The sequence below is a fragment of the Patella vulgata genome, chromosome 6, assembly GCF_932274485.2.
Source record: "Patella vulgata chromosome 6, xgPatVulg1.2, whole genome shotgun sequence".
Lineage (NCBI taxonomy): Eukaryota > Metazoa > Mollusca > Gastropoda > Patellidae > Patella > Patella vulgata.
Genome location: NC_065884.2, coordinates 12,689,211 through 12,702,197, shown reverse-complemented (window position 1 = coordinate 12,702,197; position 12,987 = coordinate 12,689,211). Strand labels below are relative to the sequence as shown.

The window sequence follows — 12,987 nt, the reverse complement described above, 5'->3', positions numbered from 1 at the left end:
ATAATACAATTCTGTGTAACATTTTATGTGAACAGTGCACAGATTTTGACACATTTTGGCCCTTTTCCAGGATATTGGGCAATAACGTGAAGCAAATAATGCACTGCTTTCTTTTAGAACAAGGTCCTGACGGTATAAGCTTGCAAATTGCAATCACAAATTCATTGAAAAAGCATACATGAATTGTATTCAATTTGGTCTGTTATGGAGAAGTGGACTCAAAACAAATAAAAGATTGTAGGCCTAATTCTACAGAAACATGTATATAGCCAATATAAACATTAGTTTGTTTACTGTTATTATTTATATTAATATGATGAACTACCTCAGTAGGATATCTATTTGTACAATCTAAAAAGAGCTGATGTTCTCAATAACCTAGCCAGTACTGGCTCTCTCACAGTTGGATAGGAATTAATAATAATCTTATAACCCTGAGAAATAAGCACTACATGGACTTTCGATAAAAAAGTTCAAGTGTCTGGTTTTAATGGTTTTATTATGTAAAGATTTGTGCATAGTCATTGGCAAAAAATGGCAAATACGCATAAAGTATATGTATCTAGAATTTTCACAAGAAATTATTGATTAAAGACAGAATAGATGTACAATGGTGTTGAAAATGAATGCAATTCTTTATTAATTTACATTTACATGTACATCGTCCTTCCAATAATATAGTGTGAAAATGAAATGAAATGGGGTTTAGCATCCTACTGTTTTGCTCCGAACTGGGCATACGTCATACAGTGTGCTGTGAGGAAAATTTTGCCTGGACAGCGGCACTATGGCCTACTCATATATCGAATTCCAACTGTCAAGGGATCTTTTACGTCCACGCCAATGTGTACACAGGACCTCATTTTTTTCATCCCCTCCTGCATCACTGACAAGGGAGAACCACGTGGGAAAATGTGTATGAACTTTCTCGGCCAATGACGGGATCAAACACCAGTTTGAAAATGAACCAAATAATGGACAAAGGGCACATGAAAAAAATTGGAGACAAATATTTCAACATGAGGAAAAAGGATGTGCTTCATTCCAGGTATCGGTGTCCAATTTGTCAGAAAATGTTGATTTTTATCATATATGATGAATTGGAAATGTAAAAGAGAGTTAACCATTAGAAATTAACTTTGTCACTGATTAAGACATTGAACCATTTTAGTAATTATCAGTAACTGTCTTGATCACCTTTAAATTCCTTAATGTGTATACTCACTATATGTTATTCAATAATGTGAAATTTTTTTCTTCATAATGACCTAAATTTACTTTGTATATTTAATGACAATATTGATCAGTAGAAAGATATTGTGTATCCAATAATATATTAAAGATGAGCTGGTGTAAACATGTATATTTAAATATTGATTAGTGATCTATCTAGTAATCACTGTGATATATTGATGATTGACTGGTGTATATTGCAAATTGGCTGGTGTATATTGACTGGTGGTGTATCCAGTAACACTGGGATATTGAAAAGATTCATCAATGTATAAACATGTAATGGTCTGCTGTGTCACTTATGTGGAAGCGGACCCAGTAAAGCTATGTCACACAGTTAAATAAGACAGTGTTTTTTTTTTACTGCTTCAGAGATATCACCTTGCTGTAATCAGAAGTTAAATAAATCTGATTCATACACTTTCTGGATTGGTGATATACCTGATACATTGTAGTCACTGTGATACATGTATATTGCAGATGGACTGGTGTTGATTTGTTATTATAAACTGTTGCATCTATGCACACACACCTATAATGATATATTGGTTTGCCCGCAACATTGGTTCTAGATGGAACTTATGGAAGCGGACGTAAATCCCTAGAGTAGTTCCCTACTGTATTGTTGGTTCATCTGATCTCTGATATGAATTAGTAATGCAGTTTAATACTAATGCAATAGGCCTCTATTAAGAATTCAGCAGGATATGATATATTTCTTACAAAGAAATCTTCCTTCATATAGGAAGCACATAATTTCGATCTGACTAATGTCTGTGCTGACAGTAAATTTCGATCTAACTAAACTAGCTTGTCATGTAGTTGGTGGGCTTCATTCATGCAATTGCTCCTAATCCATATAAAGATGTCATTTCTTTTCCTTTGATTCATAAAAAAAATTATGTTGTTTGCTACAATGACAAACCTTATAGACATAAACTAGAAGTTCTAAAAATCAACTGAAATCCAATAGGAATGGAAATGTTTTCTGGAAAAAAGTATCCGTCGACAAAACGTCTAGTTTTGACGGCCTACAACAACAGCGAAGTCTAAAATATGAAGTTAATATCAGATATAGAGTAATCTTACCCGGCCCTTCAGGAGTTTATTCTTAATCCTCCAAATTTCAGCGGTTGGTCGGTAATTTCCACATTAATTTATTTCGCCGCACTAAAAAATCATCCGATATTTTGTCACACAGCAAATGGAAACTGAGCAAAACTGTTTACCTCCAACCGGAAGCCAATGAATTCGCTCGATTAGACAAATAGTTCATGGATTCCCTTGTTACTGAAGCCCCAAGAATGTTGGCAACCGAACTATTCGTAGTTTGGGGTAAATATTCGTTGTTGGCTGACCCAAACAAATGTTTTCGATTGACTGTTTGCATTAATGGGAAAATGTTGTGTTTGTATTAGTGCGCTTTATTATGCGATGAAAAGCCGAAAGGAAAAGGTAACCTCGTTGTTCAACGAATGGTGACCTTATACAGCACAGTGACCTGTAATTTGAGCTGTGCATGTGTGAAGGTTTCAAGATATGGTAGACGCGATTTAATGACATTAATAAGCTAATTTATATTTTAAAAGAGAACCCTTTTATCCTTTGTTAGTAAAGTACACTTTACCTGGCAAAATAAATTTTAGCCTATCCCGTGAGCCACTCCACGAAATCATAACAAATAAACTTCCGGTTAGATTTATTTCAGGAAATGTACAGATTAAAATGAAATTTTTGGCACAGAAACAACGAATTCTTTGCGAAAGATACACACAAGAATTTTTATAATTGTGAACAATAGTATACCTGATTCAGCTTGAAATGGATATCATGAAAACTCCCCCCAAAAACACTCCAGAAAAATCAAAGGACTCCCCTTCCCCGTCAGGATCCAAAAGGAAAGTCCACACACCCAGTTCTGATTCTGACTCAGAAAAGCCTTCAGCTAAACAAGACACACCAGACAGGAAACGCACACCTTCAGGATCACCGCCAGAAAAGAAAAGAAAAACGGAAAATGAGGAAGACCATGCCCACAACAAACAAAAGAAAGAAAAACAAGAAGAAGAAAGATTGAAAATGCAGTAGGTTTCTAAGTCCATGTAACTTTGTCTTGTTTCCTTTGCCAATAATTTTTAAAGGCCTAGTTAGTCTACACCCATTTGACATGATGGTCCAAGGTTGTTATTTTACTGATGTCACCAATATTTTCTTATTTTCTTAAAGCCGCTCTACCACATTGCAAAATACTGTACCGGCACCGTTTATAAAATTACTAGGTATATGATATGATATCAACTATTCTGGATGTATAATGTATAATACAATATTCTTAGATATAACCATTAGTAAGTGCAGGGGTAGGAGGGATTCGTTGAGAAAGTAAATTCACAACAGAGACAAATCACACACACAGAATTTTACATATAGTCCATACATTCTAAATAAATATTAAACTTGGAATAAGCTAAAGGCATGGCATCACACGGTTGGGAATATTTATATATCATTTTCTTTTATTTTGTAATTCCAGAGTGTTAGTTTCTAATTTCTCTGAAGAACAGTTGAACAGATATGAAATGTACAGAAGAGCTGCTTTTCCTAAAGCAGCTGTTAGAAGGGTAAGCATCTATTCAGCCCATTTGGAATCCAAGATGGATTGAGATCAATCAACTATACACTTAAGAAATAATTATATCTGTGTTGGTGGGATTGATATTACATGTTTAACTAATATGTAACTATGTACTTAGTGTAGGTCTACTCCTGCATATAAAAATACTTGTTACACGTCCCTGGTAAAACTTGTCATTTTCATACCAAATATGTGTCTTAGTTCTGTAAAGAAAATTACACAAACTGTTTAACACAATGGAATTTGTTAAAACTTGGTTAGATTGTTCATTGTGACGGAAGGATTATAGTATTACATGTAACATAAAGTTACATTGTAACTATAAATGATCTACAAACATGTATATCGTCACTCGGAAGTCAAAAACTTGTAACTCTGTATTTTCCCATTTCAATGTTTTTACACTATTTGAACGTTCCTGATGCCTTACACCTCGCCTTTAAAGCTTTTATCTCTAGTCCAATAAAAACACCACTTATGACCATGTGATCAATACCTCATAATTTTATTGGCATGGGGTCTAGTCCTTAAAAACCTCGTAAGATACCCATTAAAATTATGGTACATTTAGCAGCTTAGGGTAATCAACATTTATTGAATATTATTGTTCCATTTGAGGGATACCAACACAAGGCTTTCAAGGAACATATTTATGTTAACTTCAACTTGTCTAAAATTCTAGATTTGTATGTCAGATGACAAGAGAAGAAGGCATCTGAGAAACTTACAAATTCCACAACGTACTCCCACATTCTTCCGTGTCACGCTCCATGCTTGCTTGCCTACCCTACATCTCCATCCTCTGGTGTTAGACAAACAGCCAGCACTAATTTCTCCTGGCTATAATCCTGGATAGAACTTTTTATATGTATGTTATTCCAGTGACCAGTGCAGGACAGAGGGCCTGACAAGGACAGCTGTCTAGTGATTTGGATGGGATAGAAAACTGAGGTCCCATGTATACATTGGCATGCACGCAAAAGATCCTTTGGCTGTTGGAATTTGATATAAGAGTAGACCATAGTGCCGCTGCCCAGACAAAATTTCCCTTATAGCACACTGTCTGGCATATGTCCTTTTTCATTATCCCAGTCGGAGCAAAACAGTAAGACATTATTAAACCCCATTTCATTTTATTTCTATGTTATTAAGTGATTAAATGTTATTTTTCAAGTTGATGCAGTCTATAACTGGTTGTACTGTACCCCAGAATGTAGTGATTGCCATGTCTGGTATAGCCAAGGTGTTCGTTGGAGAAGTAGTAGAAGAAGGTAGAACCTATTTTATCACAAAACATGAAACATGAAGAGCTTAAATGCAAAATGCTCTATTCAACTTTCGTGCCAAAATTGAAATAAAATTACTGTTAAATATGTTGGGTGGGTCAATTTTGTGCCAATTGTTTCCTTTCATAAGGTCACATGAAGTTGATTTTCTGTCCCCCTTTACGCAACATCAAGGTCACATGAACACCTGTTAAAATGTTGTGAACTTGTTTCTTAAGGAAAAAGGCTAAATTAAAAAACAAAAGTACAGTGGACTCTGTCACTTCCGACATCTGAATACTACAGCATTCTGTGAAATCTGTCATCATTTTCATGTCCCGATTTGTTTCCTTATTACTTCAACCCCAAAAGTTTTGAGTAGTCTGGATTCTGAATATTCCGAATTACGACATCAATCAACGGTCCTGACACACAATTTGTGTTAAATTAACATTGGATAATCCGGCCTTCAATCAGTAAATAACGAGAGTTATATCATAATAGGGAGAGTGATTCTATTCATTTATACTGCGCTTTAAAAAAACAACAAATTCCATGGTGAAATGTAATTTATGAAAACATCTTGCCCAAGCAGTGGATCTGTGTCTTTTAGTTTCTTGCCATCCATTAATGTATTTACCTGTAACAGTCTGCGCCCTGTTTCATGGAATTTTAACTAAAGATAAAATCCAAATTTTAGTACATACTTCAATTTTGATTGGCTAAGCACTAAAATCAATCAAATATTATCCAATCAAATTACTAAAATTCGGATTTCATCTTAGTTACAATTTCGTGAAAAAGGCCCCAGGTCTAACAGGGTTTTAAAACATTTATTGATTTATTATTGAGTTAGTTGCTACATGATAGGCCTACATGTACATACATGGATTAAATCTGACCTTTTTAAAATTTAATTTTGAAATGTCTGTTTTCAGCCTTGGATGTGATGGAACACTGGAATGAAACAGGTCCTCTTCAGCCTAAGCACCTTCGTGAATCTGTTAGAAAATTAAAAGCTAGAGACTTAATAACTTCAACAAAATCAAAAAAGGTTTTATTCAGGTGACAGGTGTAGATTTAAATTATGTCTGTGAAATAAATGATTCATGTTGCCTAGGGACAGTGTGCTGACATTGATATCATTTTAGATGGAGTCTTGATAATGTTACAAAAACTAGTCAAGTGATGATGCAGAGAAAATATAACAATAGTGGTTCAACGATCTGCTTAGCTTATTCAATTAAGCTGAAGTTTATATCCATTAAAGCCGTACATACACTGGAGCAGGCTTATAACGTTTATGCATTTGCATATACCCTCAGAAAACGTCCTGTTGTAAAAATATTCGAGTTAATTAAATAAAACAGTACATGTATTATTACACTGCAACATTTCAACAAGATTTCACAAGTTGTTATCAAACATATAAACACTTTATTACACTGCGACATTTCAACAAGATCGTTATCAAGCATATAAACACCTACGTTCCAGTTACTAAATACCATTCAAAGAATAAAATGAGTTGATTAACGTGTGTGGAGCCACGGTTGCTAAGTGGGTAAGACGCTGACTCGCTAGCCTGGAGGTTGCGTGATCGATCCCTGCATTGGCTGAGAAAGTTCATCAGGATTTTTCGACGGAGGGTCTGACAAGGACAACTGTCTAGTCATTTGGATGATACGAAAAACAAAGGTCCCGTGTATACATTGGCGTGCAAGTAAAAGATCCTTTGACAGTTGGAATTCAATATAAGAGTAGGCCATAGTGCCACTGCCTGGGCAACATTTCCCTCATAGCACACTATATAGGGCATGCCCGTCTTCATTAGCCCAGTCGGACCAGAACAGAGAACCGTAGGACGTTAAACCCATTTCATTTCATTTTGATTAACGTATGTACATTTATGAGGTCATGTTTTGGGGCCTATTCAATTGGCTTCCTTCAAAGTGAGCTTTTCGAGTAACAAAGGTGTGCTCATATATTAGGATGAAAAGTTGATGGACTAATGTAATATTAAATAAAAGAATTTTATTTTATGATCAGTAGTGGAATACCGTGTTTTATCAGTGAAATAAAAGTGTTATTCCACTGGCTAGCAGTAGTCTATGTTGTTTTTACCTAAATTGATTGTAAAATCATAAAATAAATAGAACATTTGTCGTTTTGTCATCAATAACATATTTTATTTCATCTCTAAGCAAAAAAACGTTTATATTTTCACTCATGCTACGCATTCGTGAAAATATAAGTTTTCTTGCTTCTCGATGAAATAAAATATGTTATTCACGACAAAACGACAAATATCCTCTATATACATGTAAAGTACTTATAAAGAATTTTAGGTTGAATTCTCTTGGTCATGTACACTCAGAGTAAATTTGAAATATTATAAAATAAAACTAATGATTGCTTTCCCTTATTTCATGATACACATATGTAGTGTGTCTATGTATGGCAGTTCTCAATTTCTCCCCTAGCCTCCCCCCCAACCCTTTTTGCATACAAAAAATAGGTTATAAGCCAAGGAATAACATGTATTTAACATTGAACTGAAGTCAATACTAGTCTGAGACCACCTGTAGGAATACCATTGTTATCTCCCTTTAATTGATAGACCATGAACCCGGACTATTTTATTTGGTATTAAACATTTGGAAATGATTCTCAGAACAGTTCATATTGGTTATATAATTGTTTTATAGCCTTGCCCTCCAATGTTTCATTGTGTGATTTGATAAACTCAGCTATTCAATTCGGTTTGTGAACTTTGCTAAATGGGTAATTAATATACATCAATAACCTGCGGGTCGCTAACCTGGGGGTCTCGTGTTCGATCCCGTTTATTGCCGAGAAGTTCACTAGAATTTTCCCTCTTGTTAGTAGTGCAGGAAGGAGGGCCAGGCAGTTTACAACGTATAGTTGTTCGGATGGGACGGAAAACTGAAATCCCGTGTACACAATGGCTTGCACGTAAAAGAACCATTGACAGTTGGAATTCGTAATATGAGTAAGCCGTATAGTACACCGCTGTCCGGGAGTTAGTTCCCTCATATCACAGTGAGACGCATGCACGTCTTCATTAACTCAGTCGGTAGAGAACAGTAGTACGTTATTCCTCATTTCATTTCATGGCTTACCAGAAGTATGTCGGCGAATTGCAGACAGGTGTATCCAGGCACAAGATTATGTGTGTATTAGAGATAACAGTTGCTTGGGACTGTTGGATAAGGGTGGTAATAAACCCGTTTTTATTCCCTGGAATATATCCGAGATTTCTCCCCTAATTATGCCCAGGTGCAAAAATCATCCTTCCCAGCAATAACACATTTTGTTGAATAGACAATAATCTTGAAAAGATAAATAAATTAATTGGCAACGGAGAAATGTTTTAGAACATCTGTGCGGATTTCGATTATTTCACGGTAAGAGAGTCATGGCATGGCCTCATAAACAGGAGTTATGTCCCTTTCGCTACCTGTTAATATAGTAGTAGTATTCGACAGCCTGTTAGACCAAGTGCACATGAAGTGACATCCGTGTAGGATCAATAAAGCGGGGCTCGGATGCATTTTAGGTCTTTCTTCAAATGTATTTCTTCTCTGGGAATATGTATCTAATTGTTCCATGTTATTTTATTTTTTTGTGCACCCTCACCTGCATTGTCTGTTAGACCATTTTTTGGTATCCTTTAGTCCCGCACAATTATAAAACCCCCTTCCCAATAATAAAATTGTGTTTTTTGGAACTCGGTTTCCAAGGTTAAAGCCTTTGGACCTGGCAAATACAATTCAGTATAGAATTTGCGTATAGGCGTAGCGGACTGAAACCCGGGCCTCAGAATCTAGGGGGCCTCCTGCCAACGTATATAATATTTTGACACTGTCATTAGCCTGTAATCTTAAACATTCGTCATCCCGGTTTTGTTCAATTGTGGTCAAAACACATTTTAATCTTCCTATTATAGTTATGGGAGACGGGGATTGGAAGGGGCCTCATAAGTGGAATAGAGGACCTTTCTTTGCCTATATCCCCAATTGAGCGTGACTATTTGTTAGGTGGAAGAAAATGAGGCCCACCCAACATGCGAGTATAAGAAAGAAATGAAATGGGGTTTAACGTCCTACTGTTCTGCTCCTACTGGACAAATGAAGATGGGCATACGGCATGTGGTGTACTATGAGGGACATTTTGTCCGGACAGCGGCGCTATGGCTTTTACTTCGAACTGTCAAGAGTTCTTTTACGTGCACGCCAATGTGTACACGGGGCCATGGTTTTTCGTTCCATTCGAACGACTATACGTTGTCCCTTGCCAGACTGTCGGTCCTGCACCACTGACAAAGAAGAACCACACCGGAAAATCCCGACTAACTTTCTCGGCCAACGCAGAGATCGAACACGAGACCTCCAGGTTAGCGAGCCAACGTCATACTCACTGAGCCACCAGGGCTCCATAGTCCATTGTTAAACAGCGTAACTGAACGGGACCTTCAGGTTAGCGAGCCAACGTCTTACTCACTGAGCCGGGGGGTTGGATGGCTGAATGGTTAGCACGTGCGCGCTGTATCATAAAGTCTGTCATTGAGTCAACTGGCGTGGTTTCGAATCCCCGGTTGTACGTGACAAGGAGTAGGGTCGCCTGTCCAACCTCGTGGGTTTTCTCCGGGCCCTCCGGTTTCCTCCCACTGCTAAAGACCCCTACGCGCAAGCAAATTATGGAAATAAAATTGAACCATATGTTAGTTCCGAAATGACCTAGTTTGTGTCGAGTGGACGTTAAACCCCATTGTATCATAAGGTCTGTTATTGAGTACGTGACAAGGAGTAGGGTCGCCTGTCCAAAACCTCGTGGGTTTTCTCCCGGTCCCCCGCTTTACTTCCACTCCTAAAGACTTCTACGTGCAAGCGAGTTATTGGAATAGAAATGAACCATATGTTAGTCCCGAAATGACCTGGTTTGTGTCGAGTGGACGTTAAACCAAATCCCTCGTCTTCCTCTCTCTCTCTCTCTCTCTCTCTCTCTCTCGCTATGAGTACACATAGCTCCAATTTTCAAAAATAATGATCCATGGGTGAGAAAATACAAAAATAATAAACCCCCCCACAAAAAAAAAAAGAATTAGCAAAAGGTACACATACTATAATAGGTTAATATGTGTACAAAGTTTCGGTAAAGATATCTTGAAAGTTTTTAGCTCTGGGCCCTGTTTCTCGAATTCTTAACTAAAGTTAAAATCCAAATTTTACTAGATACTTCAATTTTGATTGGCTAAGCACTAAAATCAGTCTAATATTATCCAATCAAATTACCAAAATTTGGATTTTATCTTAGTTAAAATTTCGCGAAACAGATCCCTGGAATCTAAATCGGGACGAAAGATATCTTAAGTTTAAAAATAGAAAACCCGTGCATTATCTAATACACGTATTTTCATTCTATAGTTCAGTCTATTTGTCGTCATATCCAATGGCCACTAAGGTCGCCGAGTCATGTCGACATTTTTAGACAAACACACAGTTTAATTTGTCAAAGTAAAGTGAAATGAATTAAATTAAATTGAAAATCAGAGTGCTCATTAGTCAGTTTTGTCTCTGAATTAAAACCCTTAGAAAAACAAAAAAACATGTGCTTATTAAAATATTCCACTCCTCTGCATGCGTTTTGGAAAGAAATAATGACATAGTTGGAATTTGCACATGGTATTTATACGTCGTTAAGGAATAAAAGGGTATATTATGATATTTAGTGCTTTGAGGTCAAATAGTAGCCATGTTTGTTTCAGGTAAAATAATTAAATGCGCAGGTACCACTGCCAGTTATTAAAATATTCCGGTGTTTGAGCAGTTTCTGCTTTCACAATAGAAATCTGAAATAATGAAAATAATGGCATTATTAAAATTACCGTTATGGTTCACATTCTAAAATCATTACATGTGTGTAATGGGCTTTGTCCACGCTCTTTAGTCAATAATAATGACGAGGGTACCGCGTGACACGTGGCTTGGCTTATAGATATATTATTCTCCACTGCCATGACACGTGCGTTGGCGTTGGGGCTGGACATGCGACATGTCACTAAGGCTCGTCCTATACGACTGACAAAGGAGTTTTAATCGCTGCATTCATGTCATATGTGTATTGATGAACTGTTTAGTGAATACTTAGAGATGCTATATTCAGTTTTAACAGCTGTTTCCCTACTCAGATTCTCATTCTCTAGAGTTTATGATATTTGGAACTGATTTGTCCATTACGAGATGTAATTATCCGGGTATTTTAAACAAGTTTTACAGACAACTAGTTTTTTAAATGTTCTTCGTTTTAAAGTAACAATCATTTAAAATTAAATATTTTCTAAATTAAAATAGTTTTGAAAATAAAACGGTTGTTAAAAATAAACTCATTTTGAAAATAAACTCGTTTTGAAAATAAACTCGTTTTGATAATAAAAAGTTATTTAAAATAAAAAGTTATTTAAAATAAAAAGTTATTTAAAATAAAAAGTTATTTAAAATAAAATGCTTCTTAAAATAAAATGCTTCTTAAAAATAAAATGATGGTTTTTAAAATACAGATCGTTTTTAAAATAAAAATCTTAAAAGAGAAATCATTTTTTTACAGTGTTTCACAGTCCAAGTTCTAGTTATTTTCTTCGTGTTCATAAGGTTTCGACACAAACTATTACGTGATTCGGAATAGGGTCGTCTGTCCAACCTCGTGGGTTTTCTCCGGATCATCTGTTTTTCCACTACTATTAAAGATTCATAGACAAAAGCGAATTATAAATGTTTTATTTGTTCTAGGCCGGGTTTTGGCACATTTTTGACAAATTTCCCCGCAAAGCACAAGCTAGGGGACAGAGAACTTCTATTTAGCTTATAATTAATGTCATATCTGTGTGTTTAGTTCCCTGTATATAACCGTTTTAGTATGGATGTTATAAAGATATAAGAACATAGTTAAACCAACAAAATGTTCCAGAGTTAATTGATCCTTAAAGTTTTATATTCAGCATGAAAATCCTACCGAGACGAAGGATAGCGTCACTGGCCGTTTTCTGTTGACCGCTTACAGGATAGTGTCACAGTACCGCTTTTCGGTGCCGTCCCTTTAGTGCAGTGGTTTTCATCCTTTTTTGCCAATGGCACATCTTGGAACACATGAAAAAATAGCGGCACACCTGGCTAAATATATATGAAACCGTAGACACAGACTAGTCATAGACACATGGAATGACTCGAACTAAATAGAGATACGTATCACCAGTGAAGACTCAATTGGGATCACGTGTTTTTTTTGCATCTTCTTAGCGAGCTGTTCAAAATTTCGCAACACACTTAGGAGGATCTTGCGGCACACTGCTGTAGTGTACGTCACATTATTGGATATGTACTTGCTAATTATTCTAGACTATTAGGCCTTCTATATGCACATAGATCGTCTATCATCAGAACGAATTTTTTTTTTCACATTATATTCCAATAAATTGAATTCTGTAATTTTATAAAAAAGAAAAAAAAATAGACAATAAAAACATTTCACGCCAACCTTCCTGATAATCGTCTTTTAAATAAAATTTAAGTTTAGGAAATGTTTACTCGTTTATTACACAGAAAACAGAACGATCCGTAAAATTGCACCGAATATTTTTATTTTGTCAAAATAGTCCAATAAACTGGATTATTTAATCTTATTAAAATAAACAATTAAGGTTTTCACGCCATCCTTTCTGAAAATCATCTTTTAAATAAAGTTTTAGTCTAGAGGCAGAAAACAGAATGATCCATAAAATCGCACCGAATATTTTTATTTTGACAAAATAGTTCGACAACCTGATAATTTTTTTTT

General features: G+C 35.8%; 2 protein-coding genes across 2 annotated transcripts in view; one reads left to right on the top strand and one right to left on the bottom strand.

Annotated features, from left to right (window-relative positions):
- LOC126825269 (serine/threonine-protein kinase 38-like) overlaps positions 1-2,479 on the bottom strand; it is a 68,310-nt gene extending 65,831 nt beyond the window's left edge. The window contains exon 1 of the mRNA XM_050554856.2: positions 2,323-2,479. The gene's annotated coding sequence lies outside the window, so the exon portion shown is untranslated. The remainder of the gene's footprint in view (positions 1-2,322) is intronic.
- Positions 2,480-2,647: 168 nt separating this feature from the next.
- On the top strand, positions 2,648-7,234 carry LOC126825284 (transcription initiation factor TFIID subunit 11). Its single transcript, XM_050554879.2, has 4 exons — positions 2,648-3,317; positions 3,767-3,854; positions 5,043-5,139; positions 6,072-7,234. Exons 1-4 carry the CDS (start codon positions 3,055-3,057, stop codon positions 6,200-6,202), a joined length of 579 nt encoding a protein of 192 aa, XP_050410836.1. The 5' UTR covers positions 2,648-3,054; the 3' UTR covers positions 6,203-7,234.
- Positions 7,235-12,987: the final 5,753 nt, after the last annotated feature.